The 23,364-nt window shown below is 37.9% G+C and overlaps 1 protein-coding gene across 5 annotated transcripts in view; it reads right to left on the reverse strand.

Moving 5' to 3' along the window:
* The window catches only part of UBAP2 (ubiquitin associated protein 2), a 137,428-nt gene that overhangs the window by 79,683 nt on the left and 34,381 nt on the right, over positions 1-23,364 (reverse strand). For 4 of the 5 annotated variants that reach the window (XM_037036191.1, XM_037036193.1, XM_037036190.1 and 1 more), the window contains 2 exons: positions 9,303-9,380; positions 7,026-7,136 (listed from right to left, as the gene is read on the reverse strand). In XM_037036191.1, the coding sequence (XP_036892086.1) occupies positions 7,026-7,136; positions 9,303-9,365 (174 nt within the window). In that variant the 5' untranslated portion in view covers positions 9,366-9,380. Of the gene's footprint in view, positions 1-7,025; positions 7,137-9,302; positions 9,381-10,754; positions 10,829-23,364 lie in introns of those variants that run through there. The other variant, XM_037036192.1, reaches the window with a different exon arrangement.

Here is a 23,364-nt window from a genome sequence, read left to right on the forward strand (position 1 = left end):
AGCGTCCGCATGTTAAACATATAATTACCAATGCCTTGCAGCTTGCTTGCCTACCATTTTAATTCTTTTCACATACTTCTACTTTCCAATGATAAATAAGGCAAACCTCTTGCTAAGCTTCTTTGCTATACAGAATACAAAAGATTACAGTGACTAGTTGAGTTGAAAATATAACTACATGTTGTCCTACCAGTAAGACTTTTCCTATGATGACGAGAATAAAGTAAATGTCATTTTCCCAAGTTCCCACTCTACCCCAACCTTACCTCAGTAGTAGGACTTAAACCTATTAAAAACACAGATGCTTAAAGATTACAAAGTTACACAGTATGATGCCCTAAAATCTCAGACATACAACTTTCCCTATTCAGTTATCCAAAGTAACCATCAAAATAATTTTAACAGTAAACAGCCCTGGCTAGTGTAGCTCAGTGGATTGAGCACGGGCCTGTGAACCACACAATCGTGGTTCGATTCTCAGTCAGGGCACATGCCTGGGTTGCAGGCCAGTTCCCGGCAGGGGACACACCAGAGGCAACCATACATTGATATTTCTCTCCCTCTCCCCTTCCCCTCTAAAGATAAATAGGTAAAAATCTTTTAAAAAATAAAAATTAAAAATTCAATTTAAAAAAAATAATAATTTTAACGGTAAACAAATAAAATTTGGGATTAAAGTTAAGTACCAAAAATTTAAAACTCAAAGACTTGTTCTAATGAAGTCAAATTGTTTATATAACCTCTCTTCCCCACCTCTCCTGAAATGGTGATACCAAACCAAGTCATACCAAATACAGGCTGGGGCAACAGCAGATTTACAGTTGTGAAAATACAAAACACAGAGTTTATTCTTGTAGCATTATTTATTAATTATTATATTCTCTTCCATATGAACAACTGTAAACCTACTTTAAAAAATCGCTAAGAAAAAAATCAGATACTATGTTCTTATCAATGTAACTACATTCTTGTGAATGTAAGTATTAAGATATCAATCACAGTGTGTTACTGGGCAATTGCAAAACTGGACAATTTGTTTCCATTTACTCTCCCATAATCTACCTTATATAACTATTTTAGGCTTTAAAAAAACCTGAAGAAAATTACTAACATTGTATATCCAAATAAACATAAGCACTGGAAATTAAACTAAAACTAGAAATATAGCTGAATTATTTCTATAACAATGGGAGCTAGATTTAAAACATTTTTAAAAGAAAAATTTTTGATATCTATAACCCTATGATGAACTTATATATTTAGTTACATATAAAATAACAGGACGTTAAAAAATAAAATTAAAACAAATTATTTTCCACCTTTAAGGTTTGATAAAGATTTTAAAAATCAACACCCAACAGTTAGAGCAGAATAATCAGGTACTTTAGTTCTAGTTAAACATGCATCTATCCTAACCTTCCTGGAAGTCTACCTCCCAACGGTCTCCAAATTCCAATTAGCTCTCAGCTGTTGACCCAGCAATTCTTTGTCTAAGCCTTTATTCAGAGGAAATAATCTGACAATTGTGTACAGACAATGATGAGCAGAGTGAGAGAAGGGAGGGGACAGGAATTCCCCAAATATCTTGCTAAGAAACTATCTACTCTAGAATATCCATACAGGGAGTCGTACATAGCCATTTTAAGAGTTATCCAGGTATACAAAGAAAGAGATCCATGATGTACACTTTCAGTGAATAGTATATAAAATAGAATTACATTTTTTAGTTCAAATAAAAGCCTGTGTACATATTAAAGAAAATGAGAAATAAGTAAGTATGTTTAATTGGATTTAACCTTTTATCTCTTTGCATTGCTTTTTCAATTAAACAATAAAGCTTATTTATTCCAGCAAAAATTCCAGTATACAAACTCAATTTATTATGTTCACTATTATAAATAAACAAGACAACTATGTAGGATATAATCTTCTTATCTTAGGTTAACAAAGAGGTCCTAGAGTATTAAAACAGAGTTGGCAAAAGGTACATATATGTACAATTTAGAATATCTTTACCCTGCCAGACTAAATCATTATAAAGGGACAGACTTTCTATGTAAAACATCTGAAATAGAGAAGCATCACACTCCATTTCATTCAGCAAAGGATAGCCTGAAGCTAATCTTGGTTTCTGGATTCCACATAACCTAACAAAAACTTTGTGGGAAAAGTAGGAAAGGAACCTTTATTGGGCAACTGGTTTTACACCACACTAAATGCTAAAGAGAATACTGCACATTAGCACAAGAATCTACAAGCATGCACACAGGCTTTCAAAGTGAAACAAATGACAGAAGATTTTCAACAGAACTTCTTTCAATCTTTGTCATCTGCACTTGGCTACTTGTACAATAGGAAGACAGAAGGAACTTCAATAGCAATGGTTCTCCCAAACAACACATTTAGTAATTAGAAAAACAGCTTTCCAGGCCAGATCATTCAAAATCATTCTCCTACCCCTTCATAATTGCCAGGAACTACATGTGTTGTTTGTATTAAATTAACAACAACAAAAAATACATTAATGCAAGGGACTGACACTTCAGAGGTATTTTGTCACTCAAACAAGTAGCACTGTGATGAAAGTTTAGTACTTATGATCATATGCAATGTTTTCCTTTGTGAAAGCAGCTATACATTAGAAAGACAAACTCATCTTTAAAAATATTATAGAGAGTTCCATTTGATATTTTTGCAAAATAATAATTTTGTTTCAGAAAACCTTGGCACAAAGTAAAAGCCAACAGGACAAGACTTGCTGCTGGTTGCCATGCTGAAGACAACAACCAGGTAACAGACAGGCAAGTAATATAAAGAAAAGCTGCACCACAGAATAATCGTAAACAAAACAGGGTCTCTCAGACTTTCCCAATGCTTCTGCATTTCCCCTAAATCCTCTTAACTCCAGTCAAGCATACATCTTTTATGCCTAGACTTAAGCACTAATTTACTATTTTTTGATCTTTGAAGAAAACAAGCCTGATCCAGCTACCACTGTGTGATTTTTGGGTTCAAGAGTTAACAAGAGTCCTGGCTGATGTGACTCACTGGACTGAGCACCAGCCTACAAACAAAGGACTCGCCAATTCAATTCCCACTCTGGGCCTATGCCTGGGTTGCAGGCCAGGTCCCCAATTGGGGGCAATTTAAAGGCAACAGATCTATGTATCTCTCGCACACTGAAGAAAGAAACAAGAAGCTTCTATCACTTTCTTCCTCCCTTCCACTCTCTCCAAAAGTGAATAAATATATTTTTAAAAAACTAACAAAAGAGCCCTGGCTGGTGTAGCTCAGTGGATTGAGTGCTGGCCTGTGAACCAGAGGATCGCAGTTCAATTCTGTCAGGAGGGCACATGCCTGGGTTGCAGGCCAGTTCCCAGCAGGGGACGCACAAGAGGCAACCATACATTGATATTTCTCTCCTCTCCTTCCCTTCCCCTCTAAATAAATAAATAAATAAATAATTTTAAACAAAAGAAACGCTATGTATTTAACATTCAGCCAGAACCACCTTCCTTGGGTTCAGTCCCAATAAGAAGTTAAAACTCAATAAATCACAAAGAAGCCCTGGCTGGCGTAGCTCAGTGGATTGAGCACGGGCCTGTGAACCAGAGGATCGCGGTTCGATTCCCAGTCAGGGCACATGCCTGGGTTGCAGGCTGGTTCCCTGCAGGCCAACTCCCAGCAGGGGACCCACGAAAGGCAACCATACATTGATGTTTCTCTCTGTTTCCTTCTCCTCTAAAGATAAATAAATAAATAAATAAAAATTTAAAAATAAATAAATAAATAAATAAATTAAATCACAAAGAGAGAACTCAACTTTTGAGACTTAAAACTTCACCTGACTACTACATGAAGAATAAAATCGGCTGGAGGTAAAGAAAAGGCAACAGAAAGGAGTATTCCATCGTACCTTAACAAGAGAAAATATGCTCTCCAATTAATAATTGGAAATACTTCATTTGTCCACAATGATTTTTCTATAAAGAGGAAAATTAAGCCCTTAGTTTGTTTTGAAAATAACAAGAGAGCTGTCATACACCAAATTCATTACTAATGAGGCAAACACATTCCCCATATTTTATAAAACCCAGTAAATACAAGACTCTCAACTAACAAAAGCTATTCAAAATTTTATTCCATCACTTCACATGATATATTTTCCCAACAAACTGACAGACATATTTGGTAGTTTTGGTAGTAACACGTGGACTGGTGTTATCTGGCATGGAATTTTATCTACAGATACTGCAAATATTTTCCCAAGTATCTAATTATTTAATAATAAAATTCATTCTCCTTGTTTCAAATTAAATAAAAAGGTACTCATTCTACATTTGAACTTGTCATGGCAGTTCATTTTTATACAGCCTGACTCTAGTACAGTTTTAACCCTAAAAGAACCTGATTAAGCCTGAACACCAACAAGGAAGGCACTGCTTTCTGTGGTCATCTCTGTACCCTTTTTTAGTTAAATCATTATTTGTTGTTTTTTTTAAGTTTTTTTAAATTAATTTATTTATTTATCTTTAGAGGAGAAGGAGAGAGGGAGAGAAACATCAATGTATGGTTGCCTTTTGCGCATCCCCTGCTGGGAGTTGGCCTGCAGGGAACTGGCCTGCAACCCAGGAATGTGCCCTGACTGGGAATCGAACCGCGGTCCTCTGGTTCCCAGGCCTGTGCTCAATCCACTGAGCTAGTTAAATCATTATTTGTTTTAATCCTCAATTTAAAAATACAAATGAAATACTCTGCAATCTCCACATAGAAATCAAAAGATTAGGGCTGACAACCGCCTGGTATGTCCTTAGCTGCATCCTTCCTAAATTAAGAGATGAGGTCTAGTGTGCCTACATATTTATTTCCTCAAACCTTTACTAAGCTAAAAAAAATAAAAAAAAGACTTCCGCCAAGATGAAGGTGTAGGTGCAAACACTGTGCCTTCTCCCACAACCAAGTTTAGAGACAACAAAGTTTTAGTAAACAAAAACGCAGTCAAAACACAGAAAATTGAACTATAAGGAAGTCCAACAACAACGAACCATTCAACTGGGACCAGTAAGAGGGGCAGGAAAGATCCCCTGACATGGGCGCCCAGGCGGCCGTGGACAGATCCCAGGTGTGGGGTGGCAACAGGCAGAACCAGTCAGAGCGCAGGGTGGCGGGCTGACCCCGGTCACACATTTAAGTGCAGATAAACCAGCAGGGGAGCGAGCAGTGAGACAGAACGAACAGGCCCCAGCAGTGGGAAGCAGCAGACGGAACTGCCATTGCTCCTCTTTGACCCCGCCCCCACNTTCAACTGGGACCAGTAAGAGGGGCAGGAAAGACCCCCTGACGTGGGCGCCCAGGCGGCCGTGGACAGATCCCAGGTGTGGGGTGGCAACAGGCAGAACCAGTCAGAGCGCAGGGTGGCGGGCTGACCCCGGTCACACATTTAAGTGCAGATAAACCAGCAGGGGAGCGAGCAGTGAGACAGAACGAACAGGCCCCAGCAGTGGGAAGCAGCAGACGGAACTGCCATTGTTCCTCTTTGACCCCGCCCCCACATAGTGTCACAACCCAGCAACTGAGTTGCCCCGCCCTGGTGAACACCTAGGCCTCCACTCCTCATACCTAACAGGCACGAACAGACCAAAATATGGCTCAAGAAGAACTCAAAGCCCCAGAGCCAGTAACTCTAAGCGAAAAACAAATAGCCAACCTATCAGATGCACGGTTCAAAACACTGGTGATCAGTCACAAATTAGAGAACAAATGAAGGCTAAACTAATTGAAATGAAGGGAAATGCACAGGAAACCAATAGTGATGGAAAGGAAACTGGGACTCAAATCAATGGAGTGGACCAGAAGGAAGAACGAAACATCCAACCAGAAAAGAATAAAGAAACAAGAATTCAAAAAAATGAGGAGAGGCTTAGGAACCTCCAGGACATCTTCAAATGTTCCAACATCCAAATTATAGAGGTACCAGAAGGAGGAAAAAAAAACAAAAAAAACCAGCCACAAGTGGAAAATTTATTTGAACAAATAATAAAGGAGAACTTCCCCAGTCTGGCAAAGGAAATAGACTTCCAGGAAGTCCAGGAAGCTCAGAGAGTCCCAAAGAAGTTGGACTCACAAGAAGGAACACACCAAGGCACATCATAATTACATTAGCCAAGATTAAAATGAAGGAGAGAATCCTAGAAGCAGCAAGAGATAAGGGGGCAGTCACCTACAAAGGAGTACCCATCAGACTGTCAGCAGATTTCTCAAAAGAGACCTTCCAGGCAAGAAGGGGCTGGAAAGAAGTATTCCAAGTCATGAAATCCAAAGACCTACATCCAAGATTGCTCTATCCAGCAAAGCTTTCATTTAGAATGGAAGGACAGATAAAGTGCTTCTCAGATAAGATCAAATTCAAGGAGTTCATCATCACCAAGCCCTTATTATGTGAAATGTTAAAGGGACTTATCTAAGAAAAAGAAGATAAAAAAAAGAACAGTGAAAGGACAGCAAACTCACAGTTATTAACAACCACACCTAAAACAAAAGCAATCTAACAGCTAGATCAGGAGTGGAACCATAGAAACGAAGAACACATGGAGGGTTAGCAACAGGGGAGTGGGAGGAGGAGAAGGGGGGAGAAGGTACAGAAAATAAGTAGCATAGACAGTAGGTAGAAAATAGATAGGGGGGAGGGAAAGAATAGTACAGGAAATACAGAATCTGAAGAACTTGGGACACGTGGTCATAAACTAAAGGGGGGGAATGGTGGGGGAGGGGTGTGTAGGGTGGAGGGGAATGAAGTGGGGGAATAGGACAACTGTAATGGCATAATCAAGAAAATATATTTTTAAAAATTTTTTTTAAAAAGTCATTTTAGGTTAGTGTTCTTTCTGGATCTTAAAACAAATATGGAATGGCACTCATAATCCCCTCTACCCCCACCCCCATGTAAGGTGAAATTTAAAATGCATTATTGAACTGGAAACGAATCTTAGCACCGCAAATCAATTAACATCACTTAATAGTCTTACTGTGTCTGAATTCCCTTCCAGCAATGTATTGATAGCCTTGTTCACGTCTCCGTTACAGTCATGTAGGGCCACTATACACTCATCCTGATTTTTTCCTGTCACTTCCATAAGCTGTTAAAAGTATAAAAAATGGTTAGGAAGACACCAAAACAACACATTGATATTAATTTTAAGATTCTTCTACACAAAGACAGAAGTTATTCAATCCTTCCACATGAAGACAGTCTCTTCCACACTCTGAGCTTTTACCTGTTGTTTTTTTTTTCATTTTTTATTTTTTTGTGGCCACCCCACATCTTTTCACCAATATTGGCAGAGTTGAACTACAAATCAACCCTCCTCCAAACTGACCAGTATCAGATTATTAATCAGCAGCACACACATATGCATATAACAACATCCTTGGAATATTCTGGATCAGCTATTGACTACTCAAACTTAGATTCACGGCTTGGATTCCCAAAGTTCTAAACTACGCAAATATTAAGTGGGATTGACTCCATGTTTCTAAAGACCAGGTGTATGTGACTACCATTAACAGAACATCCAGTCTAACTGTTCTCCATAGGGACAGAGTTCCCCACAAAAACTTTTACTACTAGAATTACAACACACATAAAAAGTTGTTAACACCTGAGGTCTCACAGAGAGTTCTGAGGCTATCACAAAACTCACTCCTAGACATATGTTCTGAAGGAGATTCCACAGGGTGCTATGTTCAAAGTAATCAAAGAAATACCCTTGGTGCATTCTCTTTAACAAGACAAATTAAGCTACTTAACATTTTTCATCACAAGGAACAAAAAGATTAAACACAATACAGGTTTCTCCATTAAGAGTTAACAAAAGTATGATTGTTGTGTATTAACTACGTTCAACTATTATGTACTAGCCGCAGTCCAAAATAGTTTGACCCCAACATTTGAAGTGATTTCCCTACAGTCAAAAAACTAAGTAAAGGCAAAGCCCATCTGGAATCCAGGTCTCCTGATCTCATCAACACAGCTCTTTACACTGCACCATCTGTCTCTCTCATCTTCTCCCTGTGTTACACAGAAGTGCTACACGCCCTTAGAGCTTCCCGTACTTATGATCTTTGGGTATCTACTAATAATGTCAGACTTTTACCAGTGATCTGGCCTAATCCAATATCTGTCATATGCAACCGTTAAAATGAAGAATCAGTACCAAATCCCTTCAGTGATTGGGTAAGAGACAGAACTAAAATTAGCACTTAGAACCCTAAACTCCTGGACCAAGGTTCTTTCTTTGGTATTTGTTATGATATTCAGGTAAAATGCAATATAAAATATAGTATGTCACAAACTGTACATAAATCTCATTCCAAAGAATAAGCTCTATAATTTTTAATAAATCCTTTTTATATCCTTTCAAAAATATCATCACTAGTCCTGGCTGGTATGGCTCAGTGAATTGAATGCCAGCCTACAAACTGATAGGTGGCCAGTTCAATTTCCAGTCAGGGCACATGCCTGGGATGCGGGTCAGGTCCCCAGTTAGGGGCATTCACGAAGAAACCAATGTTTCTCCCCCTTTCTTTCTCCCTCCCTTCCCCTCTCTCTAAAAATAAATAACTAAAATCGTAAAAAATATATATTATCACCAGTCTGATGACAGAAACTCTAAGTAAGAACAAAGAGTTTACTCAGTGAAGAGCTATGATGAGTTCCCTATGCAGTGTTCACTCCAAAGAACAACTATTGGTCGATCTCTACCAAGGTCTGGACTGAGGTAAGATTTATAAGGGTTTGATTTCTAAAATCTTGAAAGGAAAGTCTTATCAGGAAAAAAGTATACATAAAATTAAGATTATGTTATCAAAAGGTCCTCTCATTAAAGTTCTAAATGCAGACATCACCATGAAATTTACCTTTACATTTTTCCCACATGTGTGGCATCACCAAAACATTTGAAAGGGTAATTTAATTCTTTAACATCAAACAAAATTTCCTGAGAATTTGCCAAAAACTAAATATACTTTCTACATATAGGTATAGATGTCGAAGTACTTTCACAAAAAACTAGCTGATTGTTACATTTAACAGTAGTACATCAAAAATTCTACCGCCAAGAGGATGAACATACTCAATTCCTTCGTTCTAGCCACCAGTTTAGGTATCTAATTACAACTTCAAAATACAGTTAGTTGAGATTGAGCAAGCAGCATACTTTAAAATTAAAATCTCTAGAATTATATTTTAAGAACATAATAAAAATAGATTACAAAAGTGATAACCTCCTCTGCCAGAAACATACCTGTTTAACTTTAGCTTCAAATTCTGAATCATTTTTATCAAAGATCACTTGAGCAAGGCGCATCTGTTCAGCTGTTGCCTAGAAAAAAACAATTGTTTAAGATTTGAGTACCAAATATAAGTTAATGCCAAAATCTGATGCAAACAGATAAAAGCTCTCAAGCACTCCAGCACTACAATAGAAATAATGATTAACTAAAAAAAAACAAAAACAAAAAGGATTTCAAATTAAGATTTCTCAAACATATAGAACCTATATCCATAAAGTAAATAAGTATCAAATTAATGTAAAGGTCCTATTTCTTTGGCCAAATGACCTGAAGTTCTTGTTCATCTTCACTGACTCATTTGAATTTTCCTTCCCCTGGAGAAACAGGAATAATCAGGACAAGAGAAAGTGGAAGAATAGAAAGCAGTGAAAACAACTGTCTAGATTCAGGCTCCGAACCAGCCTTGTCCGAAAAGCAAAAAAGCTCCACCATCAACTCTAAAAGATATCATAGTCAGTTCTGAAGAGAAAAGACTGTAATATATAAATAAAATTTATTTTTAAAGTTACCTTTTTAATCACAATAAAAATGGTTTTAACAAAAAAATTTAAAAAGAAACTTTCAAACACAAAATTAGTCATGTCTTCAGAAAACATTTTCCAGTTTGATTCCTAGTTAGTGCATATACCTAGGTTGTGGGTTTGGTACCTAGTCAAGACATGACCAGATCAATGTTTTTCTCTTGCATCAATGTTTCCCTCCCTCCCTTCCACTTTCTGTAAAAAAACAAACAACAAAAAACACCTAATAAGCATGTCCTCAGGTGAGGATTAAAAAATCCTCAATTTTTGAGATTTCATTTTGTATTATTTTGAGTAATAATAAATTAAGTATAAAAAGGTTATTCTTTTATGCAGTGAGTTAATCATAATATACTCCTTTCCTTTCTTAGTTTTGACAAAGGTGTCATGATTATGACAACAGGGAAACTAGATGAGGGGAATATAGGAATTCTCTGTTCTATCTGTGTGCAACTTTTGATAAATCTAAAATTACTGCAATACAGTTTATTGTTTTTTCAAAAGTTAACCTTGTTAGCTAAAATCTATTCTAACTCCCAAGATACATGTTCAAAAAGTTAAACAGTTCAAATTACTGAATGATACCCACAACAGCTAATAATGAACAATTTTATTTCTCTGCTTTAAATATATACACATTTCAAAAAATCTCTATTCCCTGTGGGTGGGTGATTTTAAAAGACCCAGCTAGCTCTGGCCTGTTTTCCCTCCAATCTAATGGCCAATTCCTTTACCCCAACCTACGCCTGCCTGTTGTGACCTCAGTTGAACTGCTACAGTGCTACACTACACCAGAAACTCAGTATCCAGATGTACAGTCAATTTTACCTCAACGCTACTCAGTGTATATAAGGACCTTACATAAACTCTCACTACACCTACCTGCACTTTAGATAATCATTTCCCTGACCCATAACCAACCGAGAAGTCCCAGTGCTGCAGCCAAAAGGACCAAATGCATAAAATAACTGAAAAAGGAAAAATCAAAGGACAAGATGAGCTCTGGAAAAATGACCCTTCCTCATTACACATTTGGATACTGACAAAGACCATCTTCTATGAATGAAAGTAAACTATTGGTGCCCCTGGTGCTGAAAGCCTACGTGATTAATTTTTAGCCATTTTCCTAATAACAGTATCTTCCACTCTCTTGAGTCTCAAATCAAAATTAAAAAACGTTACTCATATCCATTCAGCCTTGCTCCATTCCAAGCAGTTATACTCATTGCTCTCCCCAACTAAATTTCCATGAATTAAAAAATTGTCACATACTCCACAAGAGAATTACAGTGACACATAACCATCTAGTATCAAAACTATTTATTTGGCACACATATGAGGTCTGTCCAAAAAGGTCCAGCCATTGTTAACATAACGAAAATAGTTTGTGACTTCAATGTAACCTGAAGCCCAGGAAACTGAACTGGAATGCGCGTGTGTGAACAGTGACAACTTCACTGTACTAGTCAGTGGGGGCAGTAGATGCCACTGAGTGAGTTTGTGTACTTTGTGGTTAGCACATTCAAAATGACTGAGCAAGTAAAGCAACAAATCTGCATCGAATTTTGCATTTAGCCTGAACATTCCTCAATGGAAACTATTTTGAGGATTCAGAAGGCCACAGCTCTAAACAATTGGTGACTGGCAGCTTCACCACAACAACATACCTATTCAGGCATCACGTCTTATGCAGAGTTTGTGGCGAGACATCAAATCACCCACGTGACTCTGCCCCCTTACAGTCCAGAATTGGCACCCCGCCAATTTCTGGCTTTTCCCAAAAGTAAAATAATCTTTGAAAGGGAAGAGATTTCAGACTATCCTTGAGATTCATGAAAATAAGACAGGGAAGCTAATGGCAATTAAGAGAACTGTGTGAAGTCCTAAGATGACTACCATATTTTCTGGACCATAAGATGCACCTAGGTTTTAGAGAAAAATAGGAAAAAAAAATTTTGAAGCAAAAAATGTGGCAAAATATTTCATAACATATTTCACCAATGTAAATGTAAACAGAGTTCAACAGCAGCATTAACAACCATTATGCCTCCCAAATGGTGTGTGTGGCGGGGCGGGTGTCTTATAGTCCCCTAGAAATACAGTGATTTGAAGTGGACTGAGATGTCATTGTCCTATGTACAATGTTTCTTATATCTTGAATCTTTTTCAATAAATTTCTCTATTTTTTAAATTAAATGGCTGGATACCTTCTGAACAGACATCATGCATTTTTTCTGATATAAAAAACAATGCTACACAGATTACTTTGTAGGGAAACACACACACACAATTCACTGTATCTAGAACATAATGTTTATTGGTTACTCAACAATCCACTGGAGAGGTCCTGCATTTCGCCCACTTACAAATTTTTCATTACTACCTAGACACCACAGAGATTGAATTTAAACCTAATTTACATGTGCATCTATAACATATGGATGCATAGTATAGTATATATACACTATATACTATAAACACTATAAAGACCCAACTTACACCTAACTTGTTTTTTAAATTACATTTTGATTGCTCTATTACAGTTGTCCCAATGTTCCCCCCTCCACCCAGCACACCCCATTTCTTCAGGTGATCCACATACCACTGTTCATGTACATAGGTCATGCATGTAAGTTCTTTGGCTACTCCATTTCCTATACTATACTTTACATCCCCATGGCTATTCTGTAACTATTTATTTGTATTCCTTAATCCCCTCACCATGATTCACCCTTTCCCCTACACCCTTTGTCCATCTGGCAACCATCAAAATGCTGTCGCTATCTATGATTATGTCTTTGTTCTTGATTGCTTACTTTCTTTTTTGATTTAATTGTTGATAGATATGTGTTTATTGCCATTTTATTGTTCATGGTTTTAATCTTCATTTTCTTAAGTCCCTTTAACATTTTATATAATGGTTTGGAGACGATGAACTCCTTTAGTTTTTTCTTGTCTGGGAAGCTCTTTATCTACCCTCCAATTCTAAATGTATCCTTGCTGGGTAGCGTGATCTTGGTCGTAGGTCCCTTCTTTTAATGACTTAAATATTTCTTGCCATCTCTTCTAGCTTGCAAACCTTCTTTTGAGAAATCAGCTGACATTCTTATAGGAACACCCCTGTTGGTAGCTAGCTTCCTTTCCCTTATTCCTTTTAAGATTCTCTCTTTATCATTAAACTTTGGCATGTTAATTATGATGTGTCTTGGAGTAGGCTTTTTTGCATTCATCTTGTTTGGGACTCTGTGCTTCCTGGACTTGAATGTCTATTTCCTTCACCAAATTTAGTAAGTTTGTTTCATTATTTTTTCAAATAGATTTCCAATTCCTTGTTGTTTCTTTTCTCCTTCTGGCACCCCTATGATGCTAATGTTAGAACACTTCAAGTTGTCCCAGAGGCTGCTTTACACTATCCTTGTTTTTTTTGATACTTTTTCTTCTTGTTGTTCTGATTGGTCATTTTTTACTTTCTTAATTCCAAATCATTCATTTGATTCTTGGCTTCATTCACTCTATTGTTGTTTCCCTGTAAATTGTCCTTTATTTCAATTAGTGTAGCCTTCGTTTCTGACTTGATTTTTTTTATGCTATTGAGTTACTAAGTTCTTTAAGCATCCTCTAAACAGTGTTTTGAACTCTATCTAATAGATTGTTTATCTCCATTTTGCTTAGTTCTTTTTCAGGAGTTTGATCTATTCTCTCACTTGGCCATGTTTCTTTGTCTCCTCATTCTGGCAGCCTCCCTGTGTTTGTTTCTATGGATTAGGCAGAGCTGTTATGACTCCCTATCTTGGTAGCATGACCTAATGTAGTAGGCGTCCTGTAGGGTCCAGTGGCATAGCTTCCCCTTTCACCCTAGCTGGGTACTTGAGGTGCACCCTTCATGTGGGCTGAATATACCCTCCTCTTGTAGCTGAGACTTGATTGCTGTTGGCAGGTCAGTGGGATGGATTTCCCCAGGCCAGCCAGCTGCAACGACTGGCTGTGACTACTGACCACTAACCTCCACCTTCCACAGAGGATCAAGTGTGCAGGGGCATTGAGTCTGAGGAAGTTCGTGTATGGGTTTTTTAAGGGAAACTGCTTGGGACTCTAGAAGTTTCTTCCATTGACTCAATCCCCACTGGTTTTTGTAGCCAGAAGTTATGGGAACTTATCTTCCTGGCACAGGAATTCTGGGCTTGGTGGCCTTGTATGGGGCTAGAACTCTTTACTTGCAAGACATCCCTCCTGAATTTTATCCACCACACATGGATGTGGGACCAGCCAGTTCCACGTCTCTACCCCTCCCTATCAGTCTGGATGGATGTGGTTTCTTTAATTCCATAGTGGTCAAATTGCCATTCAACTTGGTTTCTGATGTTTCTGAGTGATGGTTGTTCTACATTTTAGTTGTGATTTTGATGGGCCTGTGTAAGGAGGCAAGCATTATTTACCAATGCCACCTTCTTGACCAGAAGTCCCCCCCAATTTGCATATACATCCATGATATATGGATATTTACCTCCAGAAGATATAAGTTTCTTAGAATAAATGCAAAAATATAAAGTAAACGTATTGAAAAATGTTAAAAGGAATTTCATACCATCTGCTCAAAAATACTCTGTACAACATCTGCAAAGATTTTATACTCCTTCAGTTTTAAAGAGTCTGCTTCCTCAAAAAGTTTTCCAACTTTAAAAAGCGCCAGTTTAATCAATGCTCTCTACTCAGCTTAAATTTTTATTTCTGAGATCACTAGTAAGGGTAAACTTTATTTTAGTAAATAATTTATCATCTTTGCAGACTATTTGACACTGCTGGGTCCTACAGTGTCTGAGACTGAAAGCAGCTCAGGTGGGGGGAGTCAGGACCAGGTCCCAACAGGTGCACGCAGCAGAAAGGTTAACCCTACAGGAGCCCATAGAGGGGTGCTGGAATAGGATAAACTTTTAAAAATATACTTACTGATATGGCAATGATAAAAAACTAAGAAGAGCTAGACATCTTTATTTCGCAACCAAGAGAGTAAAAATTAGTTCAGAAAAAATAGTAAGTGTTAATCTTAACAGGGAAAGTTTTATGAGAAGGCTATCTGCACATGGTCTCAAAGTATTTCCACAAAGATTGCTTTCTAGTTGCTAGACAAAACACAGTAATAGCAAGTGAGAGGAAATGGGCAAAACCTGAACTGAGAGATCAAAATCACCACCTTCAGTGAGGAGCCCACAGATACCACGTGACTCCACATGTGGCACTCTGAGAAGCACTCAGGTCAGTCATGTGCAAGTCTAATCACAAGTCTATAACCTTAATATAATCATGAGGGAACATTAACCAAACTAAAACTGAAGAACATTTTATACAATAACTCCCCTATATGTCCTCAAAATTGTCAATACTATGGAAGGTTAGGAAAGGCTAAAAACTGTTCCAGATTAATGGAGACTAAAGAGATGTCAAACAAATGGGACATGTAATGATTCTATAATGCGAGGGGGAAACACTATAAATAACATTACTAGAGTAATTGTCATTATTAGAATAAGTAACAATTTCACATCACCACAAATAGAAAATGAACCATAGATAACATTGCAGCAATGCTAAACTTACAAAATTTAATGGTGCAACTGTGTCTGTATAAAGAACATTCTTCTTTTTTTAATCCTCACCCAAGAATATGTTTTACTGATTTTAGAGAAGAAAGGCAGGCGGTGGAAGGTGGAGAGAGAGAAGGAGAAACATCAACATGAAAAAGAAACACTGATCAGTTGCCTCCTATACTCATCCTGACTGGGGACTGAACCTACCACCTAGGTATATGCCCTGACTGAGATCAAATCTGTAACCTTTTGGTGGACAGGACAATACTCCAACCAATCTTGCCTTGAGCCACCCAGCCAAGGCAAGAACATTATTGTTCTTATGAAATACATACAAAATGTATTCAATAAACCCAAATGGCTCAGAACAAATAATGTATGTATATGTATATACAGATATGAAAATACAGAAAAAAGATTATAATACAGCAAAAGTGGCACTATGTTAAAAATATGATAAATGGTATATTAAGAGTTCTCTAAACCAGGGGTCCCCAAAATCCAGGCTGCAGACCAATACCACTCCAGGTCTGTTAGAAATCAGGCTGCACAGCAGGAGGTAAGTTTGAATGTAATGAGCTTAAATCATCCAGAAACCATCTCCCACCCTGAGTCCATGGAAAAACTGTCTTACATGAAACTGATCCCTAGTGCCAAAAATACTGCGGACTGCTGCTCTGAACTACTGTTGCAACTTTACAGTTGTACAACAATCCCTTGTACAGTAACATATGACAAAACTAGGTGACAAGACACCCTTCAAAAACCTCAAACTAGAAGAAAAACCACTGCCCTGGCCCACGGGGCTTGATTGTGTGTCATCCCATGAACTGAAAAGGCCAAAGGTTCAATTCCCGGTCAAGAAACATGCCTGGGTTGCGGGTATGGTCCCCAGTCGAAGCACAAGCAAAGACAAACAATGGATGTTTCTCTCTTGCATCAATGATTCTCTCCCTCTCTTTCTTTCTCCCTTCCCCTCTCTCTAAAATCAATCAACAAAAAAAAAGAAAAAAGAAAAGAAAAACCGCCAACACATACAAGATCTATCAGGTATCAATTTGTCCATGCAAAGTAAGCAGACGCAAGCACTAGGTGTCTGACTAATCTAGGAACAGAAAAACCCCAAGTAGTTAAGAGGTATTCACCAAAAAGTAGGTCATTTGAGGATAGCATATGACACTGTAGGGTTTTAACAACCCTAATAGTAACCTAAGTACCAGGACTGTGGAAAGGTTTCAAAAGGGGCAGTTATCATGATACACTCTTAAAACTAACCAGCTAAGGCATCAAGAGAAGCTACTAGGGATAGAATCATAATTGAGCTACATACACAGAAAAGAAAAAAAAAATCTACCTAGAGAACAAAGTAAAACTGTTAACTTCTGTTTCAAAACATACCAAAATATACTGAGCATGAAGAAAATGCTACAAGACATAAAAAGACTAAGACATGTCTAAGTTTTTCTAATTCAGAAGTAAAAATGAATACTGTACTAGAAGAAACACAAAATTAACAGTTAATGCTTCAAGAGAAATATGAAAGAAAATATTTTAAAGTAAAAAAAAATTTTTTAAAAGAGAAATGAAAAGAAGGAATGGGGGATAAAGAAGTGTTAAGTTTTTAAAAAATATTTATTTTGTGAGAGAGGAAGGAAGGGAGGGGGAGAGAGAAACATCAGTGTAAGAAACACCCATCAGTTGCCTCTCGTATGGGCACCAACAGGGACCAAACCAACTCCCAGGCACGCTCTTCCTCGATTCCTAGGAATCGAACTGGTGCCCTTTCACTTTGCAAGCTGATACCACACTGGTCAGGGAAGGAAGCATTAAATATCGAACAATGGCAAAAGCCAACCCAACCTCAACCTATGAATAATACAAATCTCTTAAAGGGGGAGGGGGCGGGAAGACAGAAAGGGAGCAACAGCACAAATGCTTAAAACTAAAATTCAAGGAAAATGTCTGGAAAGGAAATAAAATAATGTTAAAAATGTGAAAGAAATCACATCATACACTTGAGAATATCAACCCATAACAACCCACATTGCACATTTCCTAGTAAAAGATTTGGATTCAAAAGTGAAATTATTTGTTGGGTAATAAATAATTAGTATCCAACACACACTACAAGTGTTGGGTACTAGGCAGAACTGTCAAAAGAGTTATATGGGAAAGAAATTCTTATACAAAAAGTAGCAATAAACTTGTCGAAAGTTTTGTAAAAAAATAAAGTAACATTTAAGATCCTCAAGTAAAGAAAATAGGAGGCTAGAATCTATTGCCAACAAAACAACTTTACACTCAAGTATAAAGGACATTCATTGTTTCCAGCACCAAATCCACCACGTCCACAGGAAATATTATTCCTATGAGCCTTTTCCTAAGGAATCAACCAAAATGACTACACTTGAGACACTGACATAAGTATTAATGGTGACTATTAAGCATATACTTATTGTCAAAATAAAACTAAACGTCTCAACGGGAGAAAGTACAGTACACAATGCACACATGAACAAAGTATACAGACACAGCACTAACTGAAAAGGAGGGGCTGGGGAACCTCTGTAACTTCCAGATGGCCTGACGGCTGATCAGATGCCATGAGAACCAAAGCTGTATCCCGAAGCAGGGGGTGAACCTATTTGGCTGCCACATCGTAATTTTTCACCCAAAGGCCACCTCTATCAAGTAAAATATGCTTTTAAGACTCTTAAGGTGGCTCTCTTGGGAAAATGATGCACAAAGAAGCACAGAACAAATTACTGAACTTCAACAGAGTGACTAGATAACCAAATTATTCTAGATAACCAAAATCAGTGGCTATGTTGTGGAATAATGGAATGGCAGCTAGCAATGGTTCCCAGGTACAGGGAAACATTATGAGAGAGCAAGCAGTAAAAGCAGGTATGACTATGAGATCCCTGATATGTAAAAGGACTGTAGACACTACCCACATCAACACACCAAGTACCTGTTGGTTGTTGGATATTTTTCATCAATATTGATAAAAGACCAAGGCCCTCAGTATACAAATGTTATTATCCTGCATGCTACTATTATGGGTTTAAAAGCTCAATCAACTGAACCAAGCAGTTTCCTGGAAATAAGTGTGTGCCCAAAGTATTTGATTAGACATTTTTCTATCAACTGACTTTAAAGTAAAATTGAAAATCTTAAATCCAGAAAGTTCTTACAGAAACAGAAATTAGTGCATACCTTGCTGCTCCAGCAAAGAACTTAGAACATTTATATTTAGTGTGGCAAATTCTGATGCCAATGACCGAGATATTTTATAAAAACAAACCAACATTTACTAAGGCATCTGGAATGAAAAAGGAGCCTCTCCTACTTCTTTTTACAATGTTAAAGGCTGTGCTCACGAGAAATCAAAGTCAGAATGGGGAAAGCATGATGTGGTACTACATACATAAAGTGGGATAAACCAAATGAGTTATTTGGGGATATCCTAATTTTACCATCTCCAGTTATCAGGAAATCAGTCTCAGTACGGAGGTGATAAACATGTGAAATAAAAGTAGTCCTGAATTTGAACTATCAGCATTAATTCATTTTTTCACAGTTCTGTCCTCTGAGGAGACCTCTAATAATTACCAACCCAGTAATAATAAATACCATCAGTTAGCAGATTGAGGTCTCTACATAACTTTTCCCACTAAAAAATGCCAGAGTTCCTTAGAGCAATGGCTGGTTCCATATGCAATGCAGGAAGTATACAAGGTAAGTCTGGAATACCCTGCCATACCAGTTGATGAAGAAACTATCAAAGATTTATTAGGACCAAGTCAAAAAGCATTCAGAAACCCTGGAGTGTGACTCGGAAGTCACAGGGATATCATAGGCAGTACAGGGAATAGTCAATAATTTTATAATTATGCACAGTACTGAACATACTGTGGTGATCACTTTGTAAAGGATAAAAATGTTTAGTCACTATGTTGTACACTTGAAACTAATATTAATATTAGTTAATATTAGTTTAATATTAATTAAACTAATTAATATTAATTAAACTACTATTAATATTCTATGTCAATTATAATTTTAAGAGTTAAAATCTTTAAAAAAAAAAAAAAAAGCCCCAGCTGGCATAGCTCAGTGGATTGAGCTGTGAACCAGGCCTGTGAACCAGACGATCACGGTTGATTCTCATTCAGGGCACATGCCTGGGTTGCAGGCCAGTTCCCAGCAGGGGACACACAAGAGGCCACCACAAATTGATATTCTCTCTCTCTCTCCTTCCCTCACCCAATAAGATAAATAAAATCGAAAAAAAATTTTTTTTAAGTAAAAAAATAAAACAAACAGGAGCCAACTTGAAAACACTTGTAATGGCCAAAAATGGAATAATCTGAACCTCAAAAAGGACAATAACTAGAAATAACTAGGACATCAAATTTAAATTCATAAATTCAAAATGATTTTTAAGGGAACAGTTGAAGAATCAAGGAAGGAACAAGGAAGGAGTCACTAGTGAGATAAGTAAATAAAACCTTAAAAAAAAAAAAAAGAGAGAGGACTTCCGCCAAGATGGAGGCATAGGTAGAAACACTGTGCCTTCTCCCACAACCAAGTTTGAACACAACAAAGGTTTAGAGAACTAGGACACACCCAAAGACCAGAAAACGGAATTATACGGAAGTCCGACAACTACGAACTGTTCAACGGGGACGGTAAGAGAGGCAGAGCCAGCAGCGGAGCTGGGTCGGGCAGGACAGATCCCCCTACCTAGGGGCACAGGCAGTCCGGAACCAGTTGGGGTGTGGGGCAGACTGACCAAGGTCGCACATTCGAGCGCAGTGAGACGGACCACACAGGCCCCAGGGGGCGAACCCAGTGGTGGAGGGCTGACGGCGGTGGCACACTCGCGTGCAGTGGAACGAAACGCGTGGGCCTGGTGACGGGTGGTGGCCTTGGTGCTGGGGCCGCAGCGGCAGGCGGCAGATGGGAATCCATTGTCCCTCTTTGACCCCGCCCCCACATACAACATCACAACCCAGCGACTTTGTTGCCCTGCTCTGGTGAACACTTTAGGGCTCTGATCCTGCTACTTAACAGGCATGATCAGCCCAAAAGATGGTGCAAGAAGAACTCAAAGTCCCAGAGCCAATAACTCTAAGCGACCAACAGATTGCCGGGCTCTCAGAAGCCCAATTCAAGACACTATCAGGATGCTCACAGAACTGGTAGATTATAGTCACAAATTAGAGGAACATATGAAGGCTAAACTAATTGAAATGAAGGGAGATGTCCAGGAAACCAATAGCGATGGAAAGGAAACTGGGATTCAAATCAATGGAATGGACCAGAAGGAAGAACGAAACATCCGACCAGAAAGGAATGAAGAAATGAGAATTCAAAAAAATGAGGAGAGGCTTAGGAACCTCTAGGGCATCTTTAAACGTTCCAACATCCGGATTATAGGGGTACCAGAAGGGGGAAAGAAACAGCCACGAGTGGAAAATGTATTTGAACAAATAATAAAGGAGAACTTCCCCAGTCTGGCAAAGGAAATAGACTTCCAGGAAATCCAGGAAGCTCAGAGAGTGCCAAAGAAGTTGGACCCAAGAAGGAACACACCAAGGCACATCATAATTACATTAGCCAAGACTAAAATGAAGGAGAGAATCCTAGAAGCAGCAAGGGATAAGGGGACAGTCACCTACAAAGGAGTACCCATCAGACTGTCAGCGGATTTCTCAAAAGAGACCTTACAGGCAAGAAGGGGCTGGAAAGAAGTATTCCAAGTCATGAAATCCAAAGACCTACAGCCAAGATTGCTTTATCCAGCAAAACTTTCATTTAGAATGGAAGGACAGATAAAGTGCTTCTCAGATAAGGTCAAGTTCAAGGAGTTCATCATCACCAAGCCCTTATTATATGAAATGCTAAAGGGACTTATATAAGAAAAAGAAGATGAAAAATATGAACAGTGAAAGGACAGCAAACACACAGTTATTAACAACCACACCTAAAACAAAAGCAAACCAAGAGGACAGCTAGATCAGGAGTGGAACCATAGAAATGAAGAACACATGGAGGGTTAGCAACAGGGGAGTGGGAGGAGGAGAAGGGGGGAGAAGGTACAGAAAATAGCATAGATGGTAGGTAGAAAATAGATGGGGAGGGCAAGAATAGTGGGGGAAATATAGAATCTAAAGAACTTGAGACACGTGGTTATAAACTAAGGGGGGAGAATGGTGGGGGAGGGAGTGTGCGGGTGGAGGGGAATGAAGGGGGGAATAGAACAACTGTAATGGTATAATCAATAAAACATATTAAAAATGATTTTTAAAAATACTAACTGTTCACCTTTGGAAAATGAGAAGTAATTATTTTTAAAACTGATAAATATGCTCTTCAAATGTGTGATGGTCATGAAAAATAAGTAAAAATTGAAAAACTTTGGCCCTGGCTGGTGTAGCTCAGTGGATTCAGCGTGGGTCTGCGAACCAAAGAAAAACTTTGACAGATCCAGAGAGACTAAGCAGACAACTAATTGGAACGGATGCTGGAACAGAAAATGGGCTTTGGTTCAAAAACCAGTGAAATCCAAATAAAATCTATATTTAGTTAATAATATTGTACCAATGTTATTACCTTAGTCTTAACAAATGGTTATGTAAGACAGAGGTTAGCAAACTAGAATCTGGAATCTGATTTTGTACAGTGTACCAGCTAAGAAAGGTTTTAACATTTTAAAGTGTTGTTCAACACCAACAAGAAACAACATAAAACAGAGATGATGTGTGGCCTGCAGAGCATAAAGTAAGTGCTACATGACCCTTTATAGAAAGTCTGCCAATACCTGACGTAAAATGTTAAGGGAAACTGTGAAAGTTAAAGAGATCTCTCTGTATCATTTGTCAACATTTTGGCAAATCCTAAAATTATTCCAAAAAAAGTTTCCTAAAGAAGGAAATGATGACATAAAGAAAAAAAAAAAACAGAAAAAATCAAAGAAACCAAAACTTGGCCCTTGGGGAAGGGTGTAGTCAACAAAACTAACAGTTGACAAAATTTTAACTAGAATAACAAGGAAAACTAAAGTAATGAGAAGATTCAAGTTATTAAAATTAGGAATGAAAAAATAAAATAAAATTAGGCATGAAGAAAATACAGACAACTATAATTGAACAATAAAATAATTTAAATAAAAATAAATAAAATAAATTTTAAAAAATTCAGAATGAAACAGGACTGCCACTTCCATAATAAAGAACATGTTGGCAGCTTTTTATGGTAAGCCACAAGTTTTTTCTTTGTCACCCAGAAAGTTCAGAAAATCCGATAAAGTAGGATTAAGTTATCCTTATGCTTATTACCCAAAGATAAACATTAACATAGTCTACTAGTCTTTTTTCTTAAAAGTTGTGCTATATTCTAAGTATTATTTTGCAGCCTTTCTCTGTTGATCAGACACCTTTCATTTCCCACCATAATTTCAAATATTGTTGCAGTCACTTCATATCTTATGTGAAATAGACAATAAGAGTAATGGTTACCATTTCATCACACCTTATGCAAGTTCTAATTTCTTAGAACAACTTTCTGCAAAGAATACACCATTTTAAATGTTTAAAAAACAAAGTATTTTCTCTTTCCACATGATACTAGAGAAATACCACTTTATAAAACTCATTAATCACCACTTGTATATAGGACAAGCCTATGTTCTGATCATTAAGATATGATGCATTAAAAACAGATCATCCTGGCTGGTGTAGCTCAGTGGATTGAGCACAGGCCTGTGAAGCAAAGGGTCGTCAGTTCGGTTCCTAGTCAGGGCACATGCCTGCGTTGCAGGCCAGATCCCCAGTAGGGGACACATGAGAGGCAACCACACACTGATGTTTCTCTCCCACTCTTTTCTCCTTCCCTTTCCC

This window comes from Sturnira hondurensis, unplaced genomic scaffold (genome assembly GCF_014824575.4).
Source record: "Sturnira hondurensis isolate 20B ecotype Veracruz unplaced genomic scaffold, ASM1482457v3 Scaffold0022566, whole genome shotgun sequence".
In the NCBI taxonomy this organism is placed as follows: Eukaryota; Metazoa; Chordata; class Mammalia; order Chiroptera; family Phyllostomidae; genus Sturnira; species Sturnira hondurensis.